The 27,008-nt window shown below is 36.3% G+C and overlaps 1 protein-coding gene across 16 annotated transcripts in view; it reads left to right on the top strand.

Annotated features, from left to right (window-relative positions):
* unc-104 (kinesin family member unc-104) overlaps positions 1–27,008 on the top strand; it is a 400,417-nt gene that overhangs the window by 244,003 nt on the left and 129,406 nt on the right. For 14 of the 16 annotated variants that reach the window (XM_076197529.1, XM_076197534.1, XM_076197523.1 and 11 more), the window contains 4 exons: positions 639–789; positions 5,295–5,518; positions 17,566–17,680; positions 23,468–23,640. In XM_076197529.1, the coding sequence (XP_076053644.1) occupies positions 639–789; positions 5,295–5,518; positions 17,566–17,680; positions 23,468–23,640 (663 nt within the window). The remainder of the gene's footprint in view (positions 1–638; positions 790–5,294; positions 5,519–17,565; positions 17,681–23,467; positions 23,641–27,008) is intronic. The other 2 variants (XM_076197541.1, XM_076197582.1) reach the window with 1 other exon arrangement.

Consider the following 27,008-nt stretch of genomic DNA (forward strand, 5'->3'; position numbering starts at 1 on the left):
AATAAAGGGAAAAAAGTTGTTGGTAGATAGATAGGTTGTTGAGTTGGTCTAAAGATTTTTTCTTTTTATGTCTATAGCTTGTTTCTATAGCCATGAATGGAATGATAATTTGTATATACACCTGATCCTGACATTTGGAGATTCCACAGTTATGGTTCAATTTTTTCTTTTTTTTTTCTTTTTTAGTTGGGTTTTGTTTTTGATGATTTTAGCTGTTTAGAGGTGTTGGAATTGTTTTAGGTGCCTTTTGGTAGTTAATTTTGTGTATATGGCATGGGCCTAGGATGTTTGGAAATTATTCAATTTCTCCAACCCTCTGCAAATGTTAGGGGTCAGGTGTACTTGTTACTTATCCAGTTCTAGTTGCTGCATACTTTAATGATTAGGTAAACTCATATTATGCTCCTTTTTATGAATTATACTGTGAATAAGAGAGATGATTGACACTAGTAAATCATTGTCTGACAGACAGAACATAAAGGAATGATTTGTATTCTTTAAAGCTTACTCAAGCTACAACATGTTACCACATAATGATTAATGGTGTACTGTATGTTTGAAGTTGATCAGTTGATCATTTATTTTCTGTAGAGATGAAGATAGTTTCTTTCTAATATTATATTTTCTACACACTATAGAACACAGATGGCATTGTCACACTCCATCCAAAACAATCTGCCCTTATCTATGTTAACGGAAGAGAAGTTATAGAGCCACAAGTGCTCAAAACTGGGTCCCGTGTCATTCTAGGAAAGAACCATGTCTTCAGATACAACCATCCAGAACAAAGTAAGTGTTTTAAGAGTTTTCATTAAACATACTAAGAACTACATAGCATAGAGAAAATCTTTGAATAAGTGTTTTTTCCTCCTTATTGAAAATATTGCAACATATAGAAAAATTAAGGTTTAGCTCAATTCATTCTGGCTGTAGCCAGTTTACTAGGGGATGCAGGTCTCCCAGAAGAGAAAAACAGGGTAATAGATTGATAATCTTAATTGTTTTCCTAAGGTGAATAATATTTGATTGAAAATTTCTTATATCTACTGATAAAAGTGAACAGTATGATAAAGAAAAGGTGTAGGCATGAGTGAGAAAAAGGAATAGCTATTAGAAAACTTAAGAAGAATTAGGTTGTGGAGGAATTTGCTAGATAGATGGTGGAGAAATTAAATGAATGGAAAGGTACAAAATTTGGAGAGGTGCAAGGAAAATCGGAGACAAACTAAAACTATGGCTCAAAAATAAAAGAATGTGATTCTTACTTTAGAAATCATCAATAATATTGTTCATGCCTGAGAACCAACACTCAGTAGTGAAATTAAATGACCAAATTCTTCCCTTGAAAATGAACCCTAAAATTCTAGGCATTACTTTTGATATTCGTATGCCTTTCAGGCTTCATATCAAAGATTTGACACTCATTCAGCCCTTGATTTAATGTACAGTACTACCTCTCATTAACGGACTAAAAGGGGGTTAACGGTGTCCGTTGATGTGAATAATCTGTTGATTTGGAGTGGTTTTTGGGTGGCATAGTGATTGCATGCACTAAACAACAGCACCAAAAACACCGAAAACACAGCAAAAACACCGCAAACACAGCTAATTAACGTCCGTTAATGAGAGATCTCACTGTACCCCAATTTAACAGATTTCAGAGACATTGTACAAAATCCAGTGATTCAAAATTAATTTCTTGCCCGCCCCCCAATAATGATCATAGCATATTAAGAACCCGCAATTCCCATTATGTTAGATTTCTCTGTTAACAGATAGTCGTTTAATTCGCTTAGTCCAGAAATCATTCTGTCTATGTGTATGTTGTTTTTAATTTCTTCCTTTCTTCTCTTTTTTGGGTTGTTAAAAAAAAAAAATTCTTTTCAGTCTCTGTTATTTTCTTGTTTTTTAATTTGCTCAATTTCTAAGTGCCTTTTCCTTTTCTATTATCTCATCACTCATTTCCTTTTTTTTTATCCATACATTTTTATATTTTTCACTGTTTGCTAGTTTTGCTGCTTTTGATAGTACTTCAGCTATCATTTGAATCCTTAGTTTGATTTTTAGTGGCCAATAGTGTTTTCCTCTATAGTATTGTCCCAATTGATGCACCTCATTGATGTCTTTATCAAATTCCTGTCCTTATTCCTGTACCACTTTCAGAATTTCATTTGCAATTTCTTTCTCTTTTTCTGTTTGATATTTGTATACATTATGTTTTTCTTTAATGCCATAAGCTACAATGCACCTTTTTTTATCAACTGTGTCTCTTACCCAGTTTTTCTTTTCTTCAATTACTTTAATTACTATTTCTTTAGCATTTTCCTGTACCTGCTGTTGTACTATTTCTTTAAATGTTATTTTCTGATTTTCTTGTTCTTGTATCCACTGATTTTTTATTTCTAGGAGATCTGTCTCCTTTATTGATTTTCCCATTTTTTTGGTCACTGCTTGTAATTGTTCGTTGATCTCTCTCTTTTCTTTTTTTTTTTTTAGTTCCTCACTTTTTTTAGTTCCTTCATTTTTTTTTTTGTTATCACTTCTGATCATGGTTAGTTCACTGTTTATTTCATTAAGCTCTCTGTTTATTTCTTCATTTGCTTTTCATGGATTAGTCATTTCTCTGTGCATTGCTCCATAATCTATTCTTAAGTCTATCAATTCCTCCATCACATCGTTAATGTCTTGACTTCTTAGTAAACTGAACTGCTATACCTAGATTCCATCTCTGCATCTAATCCTTTATCTAATATTGTCCTGTCCCTTGGAACCCATTATTTTCCCACCTTTGAATTGGTTTTGGTGTGTCATTTTGGTGTGTCATTTAGTGGCGATTCTACTCTACTCATGTCTAGTCCTCTTTTCGTTGGTTCATTATTCTTTCTTTCTCCTCTTCCTCCATTCTATATGATAATATACTTTATCAACCTGGATACTTTATACTTTATCACCATAGTGGTCCCTCAAAAGCCATAGCTTCTTCACCGTAAATACATAGGCGTTTCCTTGTTTCTAGCACAAAATTGCTGGCTTGGAGCTCGTATCACCAGCCTTTCATTTGCTCTGACAGCACACAGAGTTGTATTGTGTGTTTTCTACTCTTACTGTTGTGTAATCAGTGAATGTGGGTAATGTAGTTTGTTGTGACAGTTTTATTTTTTGGATTAGTGCTACATAGATGCTAAGTTCATGTAAGAAGTGAAGTATCTCTGTTTATGATTCTTTTAATGCTTATTTGTATGACTAGTATGTTTAAAGTACATTTTGGGGTACTTACCTAATTGTATTTACCAAATTGTGGTATACAGGAAAGGAGCAACATTCATTGGGTCCCGTCTCCTACTCTCCAATTCAATAATACCTAGCCTCAAATTCACATATAGTTCTAAACTATTCTATATCCTTGATTTCCAGTTGTCATATTTAGATTTGAATTTGTGTATCATTCAAGCTTAAGCTATATCACCCAAGTTATTCCAAATATTTATACATCTATATGGAAAACTTTATTTCTTCACATCTTTTAGACATGTAGTTTTTCTTAATTTGCTTCCATGACCTCTCAAAACCCTCCCATCCTTAATCAGAAGATGTCTTCTGTCAGTGCATTATATCCCCTGTAGTGACCTGAATATTGTGATTATATCACCTCTTTCTCTTTGATCTTTCAAAATTGTCAGACCCAGTGCTTTTAGTCTCTTCTCTTATGGTTTATTTCCCAGGCTAGGGACCAGTTTGGTTGTTGCCCTTTGTATTCTCTCCATCTTGCCTATATCCTTCACTGTGTGGGGACCGTACTACTGATACATATTCCTGTCTTGGATGGATTAGGGTTTCAATTTTGTCATCATCTCTTCATCTGTAAAGTGAAAAGCATTTTTAATTTTCTGTAGTCATTTATATGTTTCTTCACAATCCTACTGATATGTCTGTCAGGTGACAGATTGTCTGTTATCAACACTTCTAAATCTTTCTCCTCTTTTGCTTTTGTAATAGGTTCACCTTTCAAGGAATAGTTTCAGGATGGTCTTTTGCTGCTATTGTCCATTTCCAGTACTTTGCCTTTTTTTTTTTTTTTTTTTGTAGTAAACTTAATTTCCCATTCTTGGCTTCATGCAAAAATAGTGTCTAGATAGTTGTGTTTTTGTATAATGGTTTCAACTCCAATTCTTAGTACAGTGGTTTATATTGGTAAGTGCTGTACATGTCAGGTGGAACCAACAGTGGCATGTGTTACATTTAATGGATGTGTGAGTGTAGTTTATAGGATTAGTTTATGTATTACATGTGTATGGGGTTGGGTTGGTTTCTCTGTTACTGGCTATTAGGAGTAGTGTGTGGACAGACACCAGGATGCTGACCTCCCTATGTAAAAAACAGAAGTAAAGGAGGTGGAGATAGTTTGAGTTAAATGAAAGGGCGAATAGAATGAGTTTCTGGGCCCAATCTGGAGACCATGTTCTGGCACCATAGGGCCACACCTCTTTGTGGAGGTGGGGCTAGTGTGCTGGTTTGGGAATTGGTGCAATTTTCAGGTGGGCTAGTTGTCCTTTTGGTCTAGATGCATCTTCTTACATCTTGCTATGTAGCACAGCAACCATAATCACTGTTGTTTGATATCAGACTTGCCAAGGATTGTGAAGATGGGCTCTTGATTTACTGTGGTTGTGTATTTGAGGGATATTCAGATATTCTTTCTGAGTTTTATATTCTATCCAATGCCTCCAAAATTAATTAAGTTGAGGATTAAATGCATAATATGTGTATGTATATATATATACATACACACGTATATATATATATATATATATATATATATATATATTTATATACATGTATGTATGTATGTATATATATGTATGTATGTATGTATATATATGTATGTATGTATGTATGTATGTATGTATGTATATATATGTATGTATGTATGTATATATATGTATGTATGTATGTATATATATATATGTATGTATGTATGTATATATATGTATGTATATATATATATGTATGTATATATATATATATATATGTATGTATATATATATATATATATATATGTATGTATTTATATATGATATAGATAGGCCTATAAGTAACTACATACAAATATTATAAAAAAGATAATTTTTAAATTGCAACCAATTTTTGCTGATAAAGTTATACAACAAAATAAAAATAGAATGATGGATGTAGTGACCTAGAAATTTTGGGATCAAGTTTTAATCTTTTGTATTTACTTATTTATTTTTCTTGATTGATGTTAGTGTCATAGTATTTACTATCTTTCCCAAAAGCATTGGCTCTCAATGCTGCCAGGGAGCAACGTCAGAACACCAAATCATCAGCAGAAACTCCTGCATCAAGTGAACCTGCAGATTGGCAGTTTGCTCAGGTTGAGTTGTTGGAGAAGCAAGGAATTGATCTAAAGGAGGAAATGCAGAAACGTTTGGTGGCCTTGGAAGAACAATACTTGCGTGAAAAGGAAGAAGCTGAGAAACAGTTTGAAAAAGAAAGAAAGGTAAGAAGCTTAATACTGTCATTAAGCATGATAGTAGAGTAGAGTATTATATCCACAAGTAATGTAAATAAATAAGAAAGATTATTGTTTAGGGAATCAACACTAGATAAAAAAGTACAGGTAAACGTCGACTTACGATGGCCGCGACTTACGATTTTTCGACTTTACGATGACGACGACGACGATATGATATATTTAACCCCTTCCATACGGTGCCGCACACGTAGGCGTCATGAGGAGCAAGTGGATTCGCGACGCTGCCATATCGGCGTCGATTATATTTATTGTAGTCGCCCCTGTGTTTTTACATTCTCTCAAATGTGCCCTGAATCCCATTCTCTGTGGTTTTCAAAATTCGCGGGTGAAAGAGAGAACGATCGATATAAGCGGTGACTATATTTTATGATGCGAGTATTATTACGACACGTCGTACGGCTAGCATTGGCTGCTGCCCGCGAGATTTAAGTTCCGTACTGAAAATACATATTATAGTGTTTGAATATGGTAAAAAGGATAAAAATAATTAAATAAACTACTGTACATGTTTAATAGGCTATATTCAGTATCTCTGGTGGTTAATATACAGGTAGGCTAGGTACAGTGACCACGGAACAGAGTGATACACAAATTGGGGATCGACTTACGATGGCTCTATCGAAACCTAATGCCATCGTAAGTCGACGTTTACCTGTAGTATCTTTCTATCTACCGAGAACTTTTTCCTTCTTATAAGGGAAGTAGCCAAGTCAAAGGTACATACCTACTCCCACCCATTCCACTCCCATCCATCACCCTTTCCTCCCTCTCATCTTAGCTTCTCATGGATGACAGGTCATCCAAGTATCTTGCCCACTGCTATAGGTCAGAAGCAATGTAACAAGACACAGTACATCCACAGGAAGGCTGCTTCACTTAATTGGCAATCCTTGTCTCCATCCCTTCATGCAGAAAAAAAGAAGATGGAGAGAAATCCCTTCGGGCTGTGTCAAAATATTCACACTTAAGCACCCCCCTATCCTCCCCCCTACCTTCTTTGCATAACAGTATCATCTATACACATGATAATTGGAAATCAAAGATATAGATTAAGCTGGAACCTTACATGAATTTGAGTCTAGGTATGTTAGAAAATTAGAGAATAGGAGACAGGATCCAATGTGCATTGCCCCTTTCCTGTATAGTACAATTAGGTAAATACGTCACATTTCACTCATCCCTATCTCCTGCTTTCTTCCTTGCTCAATAGACATTCTCCTTTTTCTCAACTCCCCCTTCACCTCATCCTTGGTTGCTCCCTTAAGTTCACTCCCTCCACCTCTGCCTTCCAGACCTCTGCTACTAATCTTTCATCACACATTATTCACATGTGTCCAAACTATCCCAATAATCTTTCATCAGCCCTATCTCCCATCTTTTCCACTCCTGCTTTCCTCCTTACCTCCTCATTTCTCACTATCCAACCTAGTAACCCCTACTCTACTTCTCAGACATTTCATCTCAAACACATTTAAACTTGTCCTTTCAGCCTCTTATATTCTAAGTCTGTGCCCAATACAGTGCCATTGGCACAATCCCCCCTTCATACAATCTTCTCTTTGCATCTATTCCCAGATGCTTATTTTTCATAACAATTTTTAATCCCTCAAGACATGTACTTGCCACTCACAGTCTACAATTTATCTCCACCTCCATTTCTCCCTTTCCTGCCACATGCGACCCCAAATATCTAAAGCTATTTACTTCATCCAATCTCTCTCCTTTAAGACTTACTTCCAGTTCACTGCCACCCTCTACCCTTGTACATCTCATCACCTTGCTTTTACCCACATTTACCTTTAACTTTTACTTGTGGCATACCTTCCCAAACTCTGTCACTAACTGGCTTAATCCCCCCTCTGACACTGCCATAAGCACAACATAGTTACCATACAACAACTGGCTCATCTCCCACTTTTCTCCTTTAATTTTTGGGTTTATTAAATCAAAGGCGGAGTTTAGAATTTCTTGAAAATTTGCTTTTTTTTCTTCCATTTGGATTCTTGTGTATATATTTCTAACTTTTGTATTCTTCCTTTATTATGTTGTTTCTTTTCTTCCATTTTCCTATGCTTCAGAACAAAACTTTACAAGGAAACATATAATAACTAAAAAGATCTGCCAGACAAAGCCAGACATAGAAGCTAACCCACCCACATCCAGCAAAGACAGAAAATGCCATCAAGGGGGGAAGGGGAAATCCTTACAAGATATCAAACTACCACTTGAAACATTTGGGTATTGTAGCAGTAAAAGCTATGACCCATATCTTTAACTGTTCCTGGTTGCTAAGTAATATCCCAGTTGTACAGAAAAGAGTTTACATATTCTCCATGTCAACACTAAACAGTAATGGTGATAATAGATATAAATAAGTGTTTAACTCAATCCCAAATGAATCTTACATTATAAAAAGATGGAAACTGACATAAACAATGATGACAAGAATTATTGACAAACTTCCAGGCCAGTAGAGAATGTCTCACAGAATAACCATGTGTCAGGACACAAAACCTAGAACATAACATCAAAGCTCTCGCTGATGCAGATGATTTTATAATAACAACCACTGGAACTAAAAAATGGCCACCAGAAGCATACAAATTTACCTCAGTAACCTAGAAATATGGCTAACACAAAACAGAATGTCTGGATCTCCTCTTCCCCAGAAATCCTTAGTGACATTATGACCAATAAAATCTAAGAAGCATCCAGCAGTCAGGTTTTATGGTCTACCTTTTCCCCTGGACAACCCTGAATTACTGGGTCTTACATTTGATATAGATTTAACCATCACTCCTGAGGTTAATGAGGTAAATAAATTTTTTAATGAATAGTAATCCTTCCCATATCCAAACTGATTGGGGCACAGTGTGTTTGGATTTTGGGATTATTCTGATATGTGAAGTAAAATTATTATTCTCCTCCCCTATACTCACTCTGCCATTCTAGTGCTAGATTTTCAATTCTGAAGGCATGAAAGTGGTGTACAATATACCTAAATTATGTAATAATGAATGATGGTTCAGATTAAATGTAGGAGAGATTACTATACTAAGAACTGGCAAGCACAAAATTTGGACAGTGGAAAGAAACCTTCACTATTTTATATAAAGGAGGGAAAGAGGAGAGCAGATGTGAAATGGGGTAAGAGTGTGACAAAATTATTAAAGTAATAAAAAGATGTTTTGGGAGGAAATTATGAGAGGAAGAGGAGGCAAATCAGGTAGAGAAGAAAAGGTAAAAGGTGCAGATGGAGAGATAGTAATGGAAGAGGAGGCAGTAAGAGAAAGATGGGCAGAGTATTTTAGGGAATTGCAAAATGTGAAGGAGGATAAGGAGGGAAAAGTTGCAGTGGGAAACACTGAGAAAATGACTGTGATGAATGAGTATATTGGAGGAGAAATAAAAATATGAGGTGAAAGCAGTTATTAGAATGACGAGAGCAAGTAAGAGCTCTTGGGTTGGATGGGTGTCATGTAGAGTGTCTAAAAAAGGGAGGTACAGTGATGGTGGACTGGCTGATGAGGTTGTTTAATGTTTGTCTAAAAGAGGGTAGAGTGCCGGAGGACTGGAGGAGTGCCTGTATAGTTCCACTTTACAGAGGGAAAAGGGACAAGTGTGAGTGTAGTAGTTTCAGAGGGAACAATTTGTTGAACGTAGTTGGGAAGGCTTATAGGAGGGTCTTGATTGAGAGGATTAGGAGAGGAACAGAGGGAGTAATTGGTGAGGAACAGTGTGGGTTTAGGACAGGTAGGGGCTGTGTGGATCAGATTTTTGTGATAAGGCAGATATGTGAGAAAGCTATAGGAAAAGGTAAGGATGGTTTTTGGGTCTTGATGGATTTGGAAAAGGCTTATGACAAAGTAGGCAGGAAGGCACTGTGGGAGGTATTGTAGATATATGGATTAGGAGGAAAGCTGTTAAGAGCAGTCAAGAGTTTAGTGAGATTAGTAGAGCCTATGTTAGAATTAGGAAAGGAAAGAGTGTGTGGTTTGAGGTAAAGATGGAACTTCGCCAGGGATGTATTATGTCTCCTTGGCTGTTCAATTTATACTTGGATGGGGTGGTGTGAGAGGTAAATGCAAGGGTAATGGGCCAAGGATTGGAGATGGTTAAAGAAAATTGAGAAAAATGGGAGATAAGCCAGTTGTTGTTTGCTGATGACACTGCACTTGTAGCAGGATCAGAGGAGGGATTATGGAAGTTAGTGATGGAGTTTGGGAAAGTGTGTGAAAGAAGGAAGTTGAAGATAAATGTGAGTAAAAGTAAGGTGGTGAAATGTACAAGGGGAGAGGATAATAGCAAATTGGAAATGAGTATTAAGGGAGAGAGACAGGAAGAAGTGGATAGCTTTAGATACTTGGGTGTGAATGTGGTGGGAAAGGGAGGAGTGGAGGTGGAGGTGGAGGTAGAATGTAGATTGAGAGAAGCAAGTAAATGCCTTGGTGGATTAAAAAGTGTAATGAGAAATAGACATCATTTGGGAATGGATACTAAGAGGAGATTGTATGAATGGGTGATTGTGTCAACAGTACTGTGTGGGGTAGAAACATGGAACATAAGACAGGGAAAATTTAAATGTGTTTGAGATGAAATGCCTGAGAAATATGGTAGGGGTTACTAGGCTGGATAGAGTGAGAAACAAGGAGGTGAGGAGGAGAGCAGGGGTGGAAAAGGAGTTTGGAGATAGGAATGATGAGAGATTATTGGGATGGTTTGGACACATGGAAAGAATGAGTGAAGTAAGATTAGTAAAAGAGGTATGGAAGGCAGAGGTAGAAGGAGTGAGCGTGGGGCAACTAAGAATGAGATGGATGGATGGGGTAAAAGAGGGATTGGGAAAGAGGAAGGAAGGAAGGAAGAAGAAAAAAGATAAGAGAGAGTGGAGAATGGTTGTGTATGGATGATGCTATGATGCATGGAAGGGAGTGGGTTGGGGATAGGGGGTGAGGGAGTATGTGTGAATGATATTCTAATGCAGCCTGAAGGGATTTCTCCCATCTTCTCTCTTTCCATATGAGGGGGTGAAGAAGGGGGTTGCTGATTAAATGAAGCAGCATTGCTGTGGATGTGCTGTGTCGTGCTACATTGCTTCTGACCCAGGGCAGTGGGCAAGATTCAGTGATGACCCATCAACCAGGAGGAGCCAAGAAAAAAGGGAGGGAGGGACGGTGATTGGAAATGGATTATGTGGGGATGAAATGGGTGGGAGTGGATTTATTCCTTTGACTTTGGCTACCTCCCTTGTAAGGGGAAAAAAGCCATTGGCATATGTATGTATATTGAGATTCTAATTCATGTATTGTTTGAGCTTGGGCTATATCACCTCCTAAGCTATTCCAATTATTCATGCATCTGTATGGAAGACTGTAATTCTTTACATCCTTTAGACATGTAGTCTTCCTTAATTAGTTCTCATGACCTCTCCAAGCCATCCTATCCTTAATCAAGAGCTTTCTTCTGTCAATGCAATATATCCCCTATACTGACCTAAATACTATAATCATATCACCTCCTTCTCTTTCATCTTTTAAAGTTGGCAGACCCAGCACATTTAGTCTTTCTCATATGGTTTATCTGCTTGGGCAATATCACCTTCTAGTCTGTTTCAAGTATTTATGCATCTATATGGAAAACTGTATTTACATCTTTTAGACATATAGATAGTCTTCCATAATTAGTTATGATGACCTCTCAAAGCCCTCATATCCTTAATCAAGAGATCTCTATTGTCAAAGTGGTCTATCTCCTTTAATGACCTAAATACTGTAATCATATCACCTCTTATTTTCTTATTTTTCAAAATTGGTAGACTCAGTGCTTTTAGGCTTTCCTGGTATGGCTTATTTGCCAGGTTGGGAACCGATTTGGTTGGTGCCCTTTGTATTCTCTCAATCTTGTTTATATCCTTCACTCTGTGTGGGGACCACACCACTGGCACATATTCTAGTCTTGAATGGAGCAGGGTTTCGATGTGTTTTCATCATCTCTTCATCCATATAATGAACAGCCACTTTAATCTTCTGCAGCAGTCCATATACCTCTCCCACAATCCTGATGATATGTCTGGCAGGTTAAAAGTTGTCTTTTATTGACACTCCCTCCCCTGACATAATTATGTGCTCTCCATTATTACAAACTCAAACAACATGGGATGCCACATATGACCTCCCCTCAGACTAATTCCCAGTAAAGACTACCATAAAACTAGAAGGAAAATACAACCAACACACAAAAGGACATAGACTACAAAGAAATGGTTAAAATGCTGAAGATGATTCATACTTACATTCCATTTAAGGACAGACGTCCCCCAAATCAGGCTCACCCAAAATGACTTGACAAAGAAACTGAAAAAAGTATTGCTAAAAAGAGACAGGCTTATAAGAAATACAAGTACTCAGGTGCAACTAATGACTATCATAGTTATGTATTAATACAAAGAGATTTAAAAAAGACAATAAAAACAAAAACAACAATACGAAATGAATATTGCTGATAAATCCAAAGAGAATCCGAAAGAATTCTATCGTTACATTAGAGATAAAAAGGTTGTTAGGAATCACATCGGTCCACTATTATTTACTGACAGTCAACTTGAATATTCAAATGAAGGAATGTGTGATATTGTGAACAATTATTTTAGTTCAGTATTCATAAATGAAACACCTCAAAGTGAACTCCAAACTGAAACCTGTTAAAAGTCTAGGGTAAACTTACTACGGTAAATATAACAAAAGAAAAAAGTTAAAAGGTGTATAGAAAAACTCAAAGTTAATAAAACACCAGGGCCTGATGGTTGGAATCCAAGAATCTTAAAGGAAATGAAAAATGAGATTATTGTTCCATTAGAAATTCTTTTCAAGAAATCCATCATATCTGGAAAGGTCCCAAGAGAATGGAAGCTAACTAACATTACTCCCATATTCAAAAAAAGGTGACAAAAATAATCCAAATAACTACAGGCCAATAAGTTTGACTTCAATCATAGGAAAAATCATGGAAACTATCATCAGAGATTCTATTATATAGCCAGCATGGTTTCAGACGGAAATGTTCATGCGTGACTAACTTACTTAAATTCTACAACACAGTTATCTCAGATTATGATAAAAGAAACAATATAGATTTAATATATCTAGACTTTGCAAAAGCTTTTGATACTGTCCCCCATGAAAGACTACTTACTAAATTAGCTTCACACAGAATAAGTGGTAGCCTATTAAGTTGGACTAGTAATTGGTTGAATGATCGAAAACAGAGGGTTGTTTTAGATGGAAAAACTTTTGGATGGAAAAATGTTATGAGTGGAGTTCCTCAGGGTTCTGTTCTTGGGCCACTTCTATTCATAGTATATATAAATTATATAGACCACGGACTAAAATCTACTGTTTCCAAATTGGCTGATGATACAAAACTGTGCAGAATGGCAAATGATCACTTAAACCAATTAGATATTCAAGAAGGTTTAGATAAATTACAGCAATGGTCTGAAAAGTGGTTAATGGAATTTAACACAAGTAAATGCAAGGTAATGCACATAGGTAAAAATAACAGTAAGTACGATTACAAGTTATTTGGAAATTTGTTAACAAAAGTGGATAGTGAAAAGGATCTCAGCATAATTATCAGTAATGCTCTCAAATCATCTGAGCAGTGTATTTCAGCCTCTGAGAAAGCAAATAAGATCCTAGGACTGATTGCACAATCTTTTGACTTCAAAAGTTCATCACTCATTAACAAGCTATATAAATCGTTAGTTCACCCACATTTGGAATATGCTGTTTCCGTATGGTCACTGAATCTCATCAAAGACATTGACAGGAAGTAGGACAAGAGTTCGACAAAGACATCAATGAGGTGCATAGAATGGGATAATACTGTAGAGAAAAACACTATAGGCCATTAAAAATCAAACTAAGGACTCAAATGATAGCTGAAGAAGTGCTATCAAAAACAGCAAAGCTAGCAAATAGTGAAAATTATAAAAATTATGGATAAAAAAAGGAAATGAGTGATGAGGAAATAGATAAAGAAAAGGCACTTAGAAATGAAACAAATGAAAAAACAAGAAAGGAATAGAGACTTAAAAGAATTATTATTTTTTTTTTTGGGGAGGGGGAGAGTAGTGGACCTGAGGCTGAGAAAATGATACATGATAAAAAAAAAAAAAAAAAGGAAACAACCCAAAAAAAAGAGAAGAAAGGAGGAAATTAGAAATAACATATACAAACATAGAATGGTTTTTGGACTAAACACATTAAACAACTATCTGTTAACAGAAAAACCTGACATAATGGGAATTGTGGAGATAAAATTAAAAGGTACACTACCATCAAATCCTGTGGGACAAGGTCTATATAGCCAATGGACGGAAATAGAATATAAAAACAGGGTGGAAGAATCATGTTTTTGACTAAAAGAAGTTTAAATGTGATGAAGATAACAGATGGAGAGGAACTTTTGGGAAATATTCTACTGGATATGACCATTGAATACACATTGACTCAATGGGTGAATGGAAACACCAGATATAGAAACAATGAAGAACTGTCGTGACTAGAATTAATATTCACATCTGAGCCTGAAATAGTGGACAAAATGGAATACAAGACACCAATTGGGAAGAGTGACCACATGATAATAGAGTTCAAACTAAAAGAACAAAATAATATGAGAGGAACTCTGGGGAAATATTCTACTGGATATGACCATTGAATACACATTGAATCTATGGGTAAATGAAAACAGATATAGAAACAATGAAGAACCATCAAGAATAGACTTAATATTCACATCTGAGCTTGAAATAGTGGACAAAATGGAATACAAGACACCAATTGGGAAGAGAGATCACATACTAATAGAGTTTGAACTAAAAGAACAAAATGATATGAGATGAAATGAAAAACATGGAAAAGGAAAACTAATGTACAACAAAACAGACTTCAAAAAACTTTAAAAAATTTAAATGAAGAAACAAAGATGGAAGAGAAATGGAACATATTAAAAGAAAAATACAAGGAGGGAACAGATAAATATGTACCAAAGAAGAAGCAAAAAAGGGTATACATAAAGTGTTGGTCTAACCAAAAATGTAGTGAAGCTAAAGATAGAAGAGACAAAGCCTAGACAAGATGAAAAAAAGGCAAATATACACCAAAATAAGAAATGAAAATGTAAAAATATGCAGGGAAGAAAAAAGAAACTATGAAAAAGACATAATAGAAAAATGAAAGGACCAACCTAAACTATTCTACAGATATGTAAATGACAAACTAAAAGACAAACACGAAATAGTGAAACTGCGCAAAGGAAATAAAGAATATATAGATGATGTAGAAATGGCTGAAATTATGATCAAACATTTTAAATCTGTATTCACAATTGAAAACTCACAAAATTGGGAGGAAGGACAGAGAGAAAGATCCCCACAGTGAAAGGAATAACGGTGACACTGAAAGAAATAAGGGAACACATAAAAAACTTGATGTCAGAAAGTCACACAGGCTGGATAGAATTGCAAATTGGATATTGAAAGAATGTATAGATGAACTAACAGACAAAATGCACAAGATAATTGATTTCTCACTCAAAGAAAGAAAAGTACCACAAGATTCGAAAAATGCAAAAATTTGTACAAATATACAAAGGAGGGGACAAAGAAAATCCAACCAACTATAGACTGGTCTCCCTTATAAGTACTATAGCAAAAATATACGAAAAAGTTTTCAAAAGTAAATAGATTAAACACTTGGAGGACAACAAAATACTAAATCCAAAACAATTTGGATTTAGAAGTGGAAGATCATGTTCCACAAACTTAATATGCTTTTACTTGAGACTATTAGAAATAATTCAAGAAAAGGATGGATGGGCAGATTGTGCCTTTTTAGATTTACAAAAGGCATAGTTGCTAAGAAAAATTGAAATGATAGGTGGAATACAAGAAAAGTTATTGGAATGGATGAAAGATTTCTTGAATGGAAGAAAAATGAGAGTGGTACTCAGAGACAAGAACTCAAATTGGAAAGAAATGATAAGTGGAGTCTCTGTATTGGCTCCAATAATGTTTGCCATATATATAAATGATATGGATAAAGGTGTGGAATGTTATATGAACTTTGCAGATGATGGGAAACTACTAAAGAGAGTAAATACAGAGGAAGATTGCAAATCATTACAAGAAGACCTGGACAAAATCTGGAAATGTAGTCAGAAGAGTGAAGTGAATTTCAACATCAAGAAATGTAGTATAATGGAATTTGGAAAAAGCAAAAAGAGAATATCAGGACAATACAAAATGGGTACAAAGGAAATTAAAAAAGTCAACTTGGAAAGGGAACTAGGAGTAACCATCACTAATGACATGGCACCAGACAAACATATCAACAAATTATTCGGTGAAGCTTTCAATTTATTAAGATCAATGAAAGTGGCTTTTGACGACATGGATTAAGAAATGGTAAAGAAAATATTAGTTACATTGATAAGACCAAAATTGGAGTATGCTGTGACACTATGACACCTAGTACTAAAAAGAACATAAAGAAATTAGAAAGAATTCAAAGAGCAATGACAAAGATGGCACCAATACTCTCCAAATTGATATACAAACAAAGATTGGACAAACTCAAAGTACCAACCCTGGAACAAAGAAGAGAAATAGGAGACCTGCTAACCATCTACAGAATTATGAAAGGGAAGAAAGTCCTTGATAGAGATGACTTATTAAAGTGGGATAGAGGAAAAAACCAGAGGACATGAAGAGAAACTTAAAAAGGATAGCTACAGAAGAGATCTGAAAAAGAATAGCTTCCCACACAGTGTGATACATATCTGGAACAAACTAAATGAAGAAACAGTGAGTGCAAAAACTATACAAGAATTTAAGATCAGACTGGGTGCTGAAAGATACAAAAGCGGGTCACTATGAGCATAGCTCTCATCCCGTAAAATACAACTAGGTAAATGCAAAGATAATATAGAGAAAAAATTAGATGTCTTTAACATGGAACATTTCCTATCCGTAGATATAGATGTCAAGGAGATAACAGCAACTGGTTAGATTGGAAACTTTCATTCATTATATCTGCCTGAACTGAGGGCTTCTCAAAGACCTTTCTACCTGATATTAACTTGGTGATTACTTCTCTTGGTAATATGTAATAATTGTTGCCTCATGAGCATTTTACTGACTGGAGACCTGCAGCCCCACAGTGTCCTGCAGCAGCCTTTGGGCCCTTCCCAGGATCTCTCTGGGAAGAAAAATTGGACTGTTGTTTATGTTGTATTAGTTTTGGACTCTTTCTCTCACTTGCTTATAGTAGTTGTAGGAAGGAAGTAGTCACTTGTCTGTTCTATTTATGTGGAAAGGTAGAGGAGATGCATAGTTCATAGAGATCTTTGGTCTGGTCCAAAGACCAAGTATCACCCTTTCTGGGCTGCACCTCCAGATTGAGGTGAGGATGTTGATAGGTTTTAAAGATAGATGGCAGGGAGATGATTCTCTCTGACATCTGTCTCATAGGACCACCACATACACGTACCCATTGTTGGTCCCACTTTGCCACTTTGTCACTTTGTCAAAATCTTATGCTGTTATTCATTGGATTGGTCCAGTCTTCTTTGGAAGTAGTTTGTTAACATATGGGAGTCTTATAATTAGTTTTGCCTTAGTAGAATAATATCAAATCTATGAATTATGAGAAAAAAATAGTTTCATGGTTGCAGTTTTGTCTATTCTGTATTATATCAGTAATAGCATCATGGGGTGTTAGAAAAACAGGTGAGTACATAAAGTATAATTAATACTTTAAAGGAATTATGATTACATTTCAATTTGCTACAGCAAATGGTTCATGTTGATCCAGTAGCAGTTATGTATTGTTGATTGATAATTCAACAATTTAAAATGAAAAAATTCCAGTGCATTTTGAGGTATAACATAGATATAACTGTTTTATATAATGATGATAGACTAATCAAACTTTTTCAAACTTATGCAGAACTATGAAGCTAGAATTGATGCCCTGCAAAAACAAGTTGAAGAGCAAAGCATGACAATGTCCATGTATTCTTCTTATACACCAGAAGACTTCACTAATGAGGATGACATCTTTGGTATGTATAATTCCTTCGGAAAATCCTAGACCCTAATCTAAACAAAGACTGCACCAAGGAAAAGGAACAATTTTTTTTATTTATTTATTTAGATGTAGAATTATCTTGGATCTACAGTGTGATCTTGGGGGGTTTGATTATGGTTGCTGACCACTTTGAGGCTACAGGTTGGGTCCTACAGGGTTTGGTGTTGGCACCAGTAATGTTCTTGATATATATTAACATTATGATGGATGCAATAGATAGGTACACCAATGAATTTGCTGATGATGCCAAAATCATGAAGAGAATAGAAAACTGAAATTGTTACAGATACATGAAGATCTTGACAGTACATATGGATAAAGATAGAAGTGGGAAATAAAGTTTGATAAAAAAGAAAAAATTGAAATAGGGATAAATACTAAAAGGTCATCACTAAACAATAAAATAGGAAATGAAGTAGTTAATGAGGTATTAGAGGAGAAAGACCTAAGAGTGTTGGTAATTGGAAAGGTGTCACCAGAAAACATAAAAAAAAATACAGGTGAGACACATCATTTGTTAATGACACTGTCATTTCAGTACACAGAGAAGAAAATTATATAAAAAATAGATTCAAGTACACTGCAGTGGTGTAATTACCACACAGAAAAACAAAAATGAAAAATAAGAGCAGAATCCAAAATAGCTCCAAGAATGTATGTAGAAAGACCAGATAAGCTTGAAATGCTAATAGGGACAAACATTGGGCACTTGCAGTGGTGGTTCTGTGAGATGGATATCTGGAAGAAACATCACTTTACTACCTGTATTTAAAACTCACCAAAACCCTTAACTCTACCTAGAGGTGCAGCCCTGATAGACTGACACTTGGTCTCTAGATTAGGCCAAGGACCTTTGTCAATTTTGATTGCATTTTCTCCATCTTTTCACTTCTAATATAAGTTAATGGTATAGACTATGGGAAAGGCTGAGGACCATTGCTAGCTGCTTTGGGGCCATAGGTTTCCAGTCATTGAAACCCAAGGCAGCAATTAATAACTACGACATTAGAAGGAAGAAGAGAGAGGTTGTATGAGCTATGAAAGGAGTGGAGATCAAAGAGAGAGAGGTGATATGATTACAGTATTTAGGTCACTAATGGGGATAGATTTCATTGACAGAATAGATGGCCTGATTAAATATGGTAGGGCTTTAAGAGGTCATGGGAGCAAATTAAGAAAGAACAACATGTCCAAAGGATGTGAAGAAATGCAGTTTTCCATAGAGATGCATAAATATGTGGAATATCTTAGAAGGTGATAGAGCCCAAGCTCAAACAGTACACAAGTTCAAATATAAATATGATAATTAATTGAAAATAAGAAATATAGATTAAGTTGGAACTGTACATGAATTTCAGGGTAGGTATGATAAGAAATTTAGAATAGGAGACAGGCCCAAACAAACATTGCTCCTTTCTTGTATATGTTAGGTAAATACACATAGAAAATGTAGGAAGAGAAGAAGCAATAAAACAGAAGAAGCTTACAAACAAGCTAGAAATGATTATACAAGAATTTGCAGGGAGGAAGAAAAAAAATTGAAAGAGGTGTAGTAAATGCAGAGATGAGCCAAAACTGTTTAACAGGTTTATAAATGGTAAATTGAGACACAGGAGTTTGAATGTGTTTGAGATAAGGTGCCTGAGAAGTATGATAGGGATTACTAGGCTGGATAGGGTCAGAAATGAGGAGATGAAGAGGAGAACGGGGGTGGAAAGGGAGTTGGTAGATAGGGTTGATGAAAGAGCATTGGGATGGTTTGGATACATGGAAAGAATGAGTGAAGAAAGACTAGTAAAAGGTGTGGAAGGCAGAGGTGGAAAGAGTGAACATGAGGGGTTGACCTAGGATGAGATGTATGGATGGGGTAAAAGGGGTATTGGGAAAGGGGAATGTTGAGGAAGGACAGGAGAGGACAGAAGATATGGGCAATTGGAGAATGGTTGTGTATGGATGATGCTGTGATGTATGTGGTGGAGTGGGTATGGGGATGGGGAGTGAAGGAGTATGTGTGAGAAATAAATTAATGTAGCCGAAAGGGATTTCTTCCCATCTTCTCCTTTTCTGCATGAAGGGGCAGAGAGGGGGGTTGCCGATTTAATGAAGCAGACTTGATGTGGATGTGCTGTGTCTTGTGACGCTGTCATCCAGGAAAAAAAAATTGGAGTAAAGGAAGGGGCGCAAAAATCCAGGTTTAGAAGATATAGCTATCAAAGTGAGGGAAGTGCACAATCTCTTGGAATTATTGAATGTGACAAAAGCTTCAGGACCTGATGGGATCTCAAACTGGATGAATTAAGAATGTAGGGAACAACTAGTGAAAATTATTCACAGTCATATTAAATGTTCATAGAAAGTAGGCATACAATACAATGGAAAAGGGCAAATGTGGTACCAATTCAAAAAGGTGGAAATAAGGAGACACCACAAAATCATGGGCTGGTATCACTGACCAGAACAATAGGGAAATTATGCAAAAATATTGTGAAAAATTGATGGACCAAATATCTTGAAAAGATGAACATTTTGACAGACAGTTTGGCTTCAGAGCTGGAAGGTTGTGTGTATTTTAAGTCTATTAAGCTTTTTCCTGACAGTGATTGATACACTGCAAGAGAGAGAGGGGTGAATAGACTGTGTACCTCAACCTAGAGAAGGCATTTGATAAAGTACCTCACAGTTGACTTGTTGAAATTGGAGCATGACAGAGGACTGAGAGGCAAACTATTAGAACAGATGAAAGATATTTTCACAGTAGTAAAGGATAAGATGTCAAGCTAGAGAACAGTAATCATCAGAGTTCCTCAAGGTTCAGTGCTTGCACAAATAATGTGCCTTGTCTATGTCAATGATATGATGGAAGGAACAACAAACTATGCCAACATGTTTACATGATTACAGTATTTAGCTCACTGAAGGGGACAGATTGCATTGACTGAAGAGATCTCTTGATTAAGAATGGGAGGACTTTAAGAGGTTGTGGAAACAAAATAAGAAAGGCTACATATCTGAAGGATGTGAGAAATACAGTTTTCCATATAAATGCATAAATACTTGGAATAGTCTAGAAGGTGATGTAGCCCAAGCTTGAACAATACATGAATTCAGATCTAAATATGACAATTGAAAATTGAGGACATAGATTAAGTTGGAACTGTACATGAATTTGAGGCTAGGTATGATAAATTGGAGAATAATGGAACCCATTGAGCATTGTTCATTTCCTGTATACTACAATTAGGTAAATACAATATACATGTGCACATAAGGTGGAGTTGGTTTTACTAATCCTTTGGTTAGTGTCTTTTGTTAGGTAAATACAATTAGGTAAATATACACATGTATTTACCTAATTGTATTTATTGTATATACACAGGACCCTTGCATGCCTAAGTGCCGCCCCAGGGGCAAAGTGCCGTCCCCCTGGCAAAGTGCCGCCCCCCGGCAAAGTGCCGCCCCCCGGCAAAGTGCCACCCTCTGGCAAAGTGCTGCCCCCCGGCAAAGTGCCGCCCCTGGCAAAGTACCGCCCCCCAGCAAAGTGCTGCCCCCCGGCAAAGTGCAACCCCCTGGCAAAGTGCCGCTCCCCTGGTAAAGTGCTGCCCTCTGGCAAAATACCACCCTGGGGAAAGTTCTCAGTGATGCCCCCCTCCCCATCACCACTATCTCTACCATCCCTTACAACCTGTTTTAGGTATTGGCTTGCAAAATAATTAAATGGATTTTAAAAATTGTATTTAATGTCCCTATTGCAGAAAGGATAAGGGAAAAATATTTAATATTCTTTTAATTCTAATGCAAAATTCGTATATTATGGTAAAATATACAGGGCGCCTTTGACCTTTTTTTATTATAATTATTTTTGCAACCATGTGGGCGACATGTCCAGACTAGAATTGGCACCCCCCTAAGTGTGCTGCCCCAGGGCATATCCCCCCCCCCCATGTGAGGGCCCTGTATATATAGGAAAGAAGCAATGCTTATTGGGTCCCATCTCCTATGCTTCAACTTTATCATACCTGGCCTACAGTTCCAACTTAATCTATATAATTGATTCCCAACTATCATATCTAGATTTGAATTCATGTATTGTACCAGCTTAGGCCATATCACCTTCTAAGCTATTCCAAGTATTTATGCATCTGTATGGAAAACTGTATTTCTTCACATCCTTTAGACATGTGGTCTTTCTTAATTCATTCCCATGCCCTCTTAAAGTCTTCCTATCTTTAATCAAGAGATCTCTTGTCAATGCACACATAAGATGGGGTTAGTTTCACTAATCCATTGGTTAGTGCCTTTTATTGCACATCTTTGGGATCACTCAAAGATACATTTCCTATTAGGGAACTGGTGTAATGCTTTTAGCCTGTTTATAATGATACATGTGAGATTTTACATGCCATTGTAGAAAGTGGCTTGAATGGAGATTTATATAAACAATTATAGGTGGAAGTACAAAGTGAAAGAACACTTTAAAGAACAGACATCATCAATGATAAATATTGTCTTGAGTCTCTCTAAGTGGAAATCTCACAGTCCCACAGTAACTGGGAACTGCCCATGGGCCCTCCCACAGATCTTTCTGGGAAGAACTTTAGGGCAGTTGTCTGTGTTGTAGGCCTATTAGTGTGGGACTGATTTTATATCACCTGCTGAAAATTATGGCAGAAGGGGAGCAGTTGCCAGTTGTCAGTGTGTGAAAAGATGTAAGAAATACAGTTGAGGATAAAAAGAGAGGTCTTGGGCCCAATTGGGAAACCAAGTGTTAGCCTCTCAAGGCTGCATCTCCTAATGGAGGTAAGGGGGGTGATAGGTTTTGAAAATGGGCAGCTTTATTATCCATCTTGCAGGACCTCTACACTCAGGTACCCAAGATTAGTCCCAGGAATAGACATTAACAGCAAGTAAGAGGAAAATTTTTGTTTAGTCTTAAAGTATGAAGAGTGGTGATAGCTAATTTCCAAGGGATGTTACATCCAGCAGTGTATACACAGTTTACCAAAGCCCTTTTCTCCTTATGAAGGGAGTGGCTCAGCCAGCAGTAAGTTATCAAATGTCTTCGATAATTGTATACAATCACAATTTTCTTGCTCATTTGAAGAAATTTTATTTATTATCTGCACCGTTTTCAGAACATGTGGTAGCCTTTATGCCAACCCAAAGTTTCCATGGACTTTTATTTTTATTTGTTGTTTATGTTCTATAAGTTGCACCAATTGTTTGTACAAGAACTGGTTCTTTGAGTATAATTGTATTCAGTTTAATACCTTGTAGATTTTTCTGATTCATTAAATTTCCTCCCATGATTATAGTTTATCATATCTATGTAAATATTTATACATTCTCCTAACTATTGGTGCAGTATGAGATATGGCATGTAAGCTATATATATATATTTTTTACCATAATTATTTTTGCCATTTTCTTTAATTCAGGAACAGAATATTTTGTATCCCTATCAGTGTGAAAGCAGTGTGGTATTATTGGTTATTTTGTGTTCTTTCATTCTTGTTCCTTTGTAAATTATTACTGGAAAGCAGCTCGGTGCAGATTTTTAAGTCTTGTGTATTCCAGTATGTAATGGTGTAATGGTGTTACCTTATATCCTGCAAGCTTCTTTTGTTAAACTTGTACCTACCGTAATCATCAAGCCTCGAAGACTAAGTGTGTGCCAATGAGTCAGGCCACACATATTGTGCAGGCTTGTATAGCTGAGGTGCGGTAAGGGCAAGTTGTTAATTATACTGTGTTGTGGTTTCAGTAAACCCCTTGTTTGACGCAGAGTGCAACTGGACGGAGCGGGAGTACGCCCTTGCTGCTTGGGCCTTCAAGAAGTGGAAGTACCATCAATTCACATCATTAAGGGATGATCTTTGGGGCAACGCCATCTTCCTCAAGGAGGCCAATGCTATATCAGTCGAGTTGAAAAAGAAGGTAAGATTGCCTGATGCAGTGGTTGACAATTTTTAGATTATTAAGTAGGATTTAGGAAGTTTAGGTTCATATCCATCTCAGTATGTCAGATATTTTTCAGGTAAGATTATTTATGACTTTGATGAGGAAAAGAAATCATAGAGCTAATGGGTGTTCAAAGTGGAAGGTGTTTATTTTTATATTTTCTAGAAATAAAGTACCTTGGAATGTATATGACCTGTAGCCACATGGTGGAGAGGTTAGCCAAAAAATCATGAAAATACTACTACTACTACTACTACTACTACTATTACTACTACTGCTACTAATGATAATAGTAATAATGTTAATGATAATGCCTTAATAAACATGTTTGTAGTAAAATTTGAGTAATAAATATACTTTATACTATACTTTATAAAAGATTATTTAGTGTATTGCATATTCATATAAGGCATTCTACTGGGGAGTGATTTTTTTTTTACCACTGTTCAGTTTGTTACCTGAAGTGTGAATTTCCAATTTTAGATTTTATTATTTTTCATGGTAGAGTAATTCTTTTTGCATATTTTGATACAATTTTTGTTTAGTATCTCTCTATGTGGAAAAGGGAGGAGTGGAGGTGGAGGTAGAATGTAGATTGAGTGAAACGAGTAAATGCCTTAGGGGATTAAAAAATGTAATGCGAAGTAGATATTTGAGAATGGATGCTAAGAATAGATTGTATTTATCTAGTTGTATTTACCTAGTTGTATTTTATGGGACAAGAGCTATGCTCGTAGTGACCTTTTTTCGTATCTCTCCACATCCAGTTTAATCTTAAAATCGTGTATAGTTTTGGCACTCACTGTTTCTCTATTTATTTTGTTCCAGACATCAATCACTCTATGTGGAAAGCTATTCGTTTTCAGGTCTCTTCTGTAAATGTCCTACTTTAGCTTCTTTTCGTGTACTCTTGTTTCTCTTCTGTCCCATTTTAATAAGTCGTCTCTATCGAGAATTTCTATCCCTTTCATAATTCTGTAAATGGTCAACAAATCACCTCTTTCTCTTCTCTGTTCCAGTGTTGATAGATGTAATTTCTCCAATCTTTGTTTGTATGTCAGATTTGATAGTGTAGGTGCCATTTTTGTCACTGCTCTTTGGATTCTTTCAAATTTTCTTATGTTCTTCTTTGTGCTAGGTGCCCATAGTGTTGGAGCCTATTCTAGTTTAGGTCTTATTAGTGTAACCACTATTTTTTTAACCATCTCCTCATCCATGTAGTCGAAGGCCACTTTCATTGATCTTAATGAGTTAAAAGTCTCTCCAAATAATTTATTGACAAGTTTATTAGGTGTCAAGTCACTTGAGATGATCACTCCCAGGTCCCTTTCTGAATCAACTTTTTTTGACTTCCTTGTTTCCAATTTTATATTGACCCGATACTCTATTTTTGCTTTTTCCAAATTCCATTATACTACATCTCTTAATGTTGAAGTTCATCTCACTTCTCTGACTCCATTCCCATATTTTGTCCTGGTCTTCTTATAGCGATCTGCAATCTTCTTCTGCTCTTACTCTCTTGAGTAATTTGGCATCGTCAGCAAAGAAGTTCATATAACAATTTACTCTCATCCATATCATTTACATATATGACAAACATTAAAGAACATAATGGAGGAAGAGAGAAAGAGTTTAAATGTGTTTGACATGAAATGCCTGTGAAGTATTGTGGGGGTAGTCTGGATAGAGTGAACAAGGAGGTGAGGAGGAAAGTGGGGATGGAAAGGGAGTTGGAAGATAGGATTGATGAAAGATTATTGGGATGGTTTGGACACATGAAAAGAATGAGTGAAGAAAGATTAGTAATAGAAGTGTGGAAGGCAGAGGTGGAGGGAGTGAACATGAGGGGGCAACCAAGGATGAGATGGATGGATGGGGTGAAAGGGGCGTTAAGCAAGAGGGGGATATATTTTGAGGAAGGAAGGGAGAAGACAGAAGATAGGGGCGAGTGGAGAATGGTTGTGTATAGATGATGCTGTGATGAATGAAAAGAAGTGGGTGGGGATGGGGGAAAGGGAATATGAATGAATGATATTTTGGTGCAGCCTGAAGGGATTTCTCTCTGTCTTCTCTTTATCTACATGAGCGGACGGAGAGAGGGGGTTGCTGATTAGATGAAGCTGCCTTGCTGTGGATGTGCTGTATCTTGTTACATTACTTCTGACCCAGGGCAGTGGGTGAGATGCAGGGATGACCCATCATCCAGGAGGAACCAAGAAAAGAGAGAGGGAGTGGTGGTGAATGGGAGTGAAGTATGTGGGGATGAAATGGGTGGGAGTGGATTTATGTCTTTGACTTTGGTTTCCTTATAAAGGGGAAAAGATCATTGGTATATGTGCCATCTATAATAATTTTATGGTATTTTCTGTCTTTGTTGAAGAAGGCTGATGTGTTTTCTGTGCCTAGTCTTATCTTACATATTCTTTTAGATATTTTCTTTTTTCTGCTACCTCCCTGATATAACAATGTGCTCATCCCTTTAAACACAAACATGGGAAATCATATATAACCTCCTCTCAGGTCATTTCCCAGTAATGATCACTATAGATCTAGAAGGAAAATAAAGTTTACATCCATATACATTCATAAGTGACAAAATCAAACTGGCAAGAATCAGTGAATCTATTGCCCTAGGTCACTCTTGCAAGTGACCCACAGCTCTCAGTTAATTGGTAGACCAGAATGTCCCATAAGTCACTTAATAAAGAAATATTGTGTTGTTTGGGTATAGGTAGGGTGGGGCAGGATGAGATGTTCATTGTCCTTTGTGTGATGGTTGTATCTTATTTCTGTAGCTCTGTTTGTTTCTGTAGCTAGGTTAATTCTATGCTTATATGGTCTTTGTGCTGGATGTTGACCAAAATGCAGGAGTGGGAGTATGAATCTTATTTCTCTTGAGAAGGACTTTTCATTGGGGCTGATGTCTATGGGGGTTTGATGGAGTATGGAGTTTGGTAGTTGATATTAAAGAGCATGTTTTATGATCTGAGAGTGAAGATATTTCTTTGTGGATGTATGTAGTTTATCCATAAATAACCAGTACTTGAAAGTTTAAATGATCATCAGCATGTCATGTAAACAAATAAACAAATATTGTTTTGCATCAGCAGCACCATCTTTTGATACATCACACTATTCATGAAAAAAAGGCAATAAAAAACAAAAGAAAAATATATGGTCCTGATGGTATTGTATTGTAAAAAGTACATTCACATAGAACACACATATTACAATAATTATAACAAACATATACCAAAGGCTTTTTCCTCCTTACAAGGGAGGTAGCCAAAAAACAAAGGCTACCCATTCCATCCCCACATATTCCACTCCCATCCACCCCCTCC

Source organism: Oratosquilla oratoria, chromosome 1 (genome assembly GCF_046742065.1).
Source record: "Oratosquilla oratoria isolate Oo_2021 chromosome 1, ASM4674206v1, whole genome shotgun sequence".
NCBI lineage: Eukaryota > Metazoa > Arthropoda > Malacostraca > Stomatopoda > Squillidae > Oratosquilla > Oratosquilla oratoria.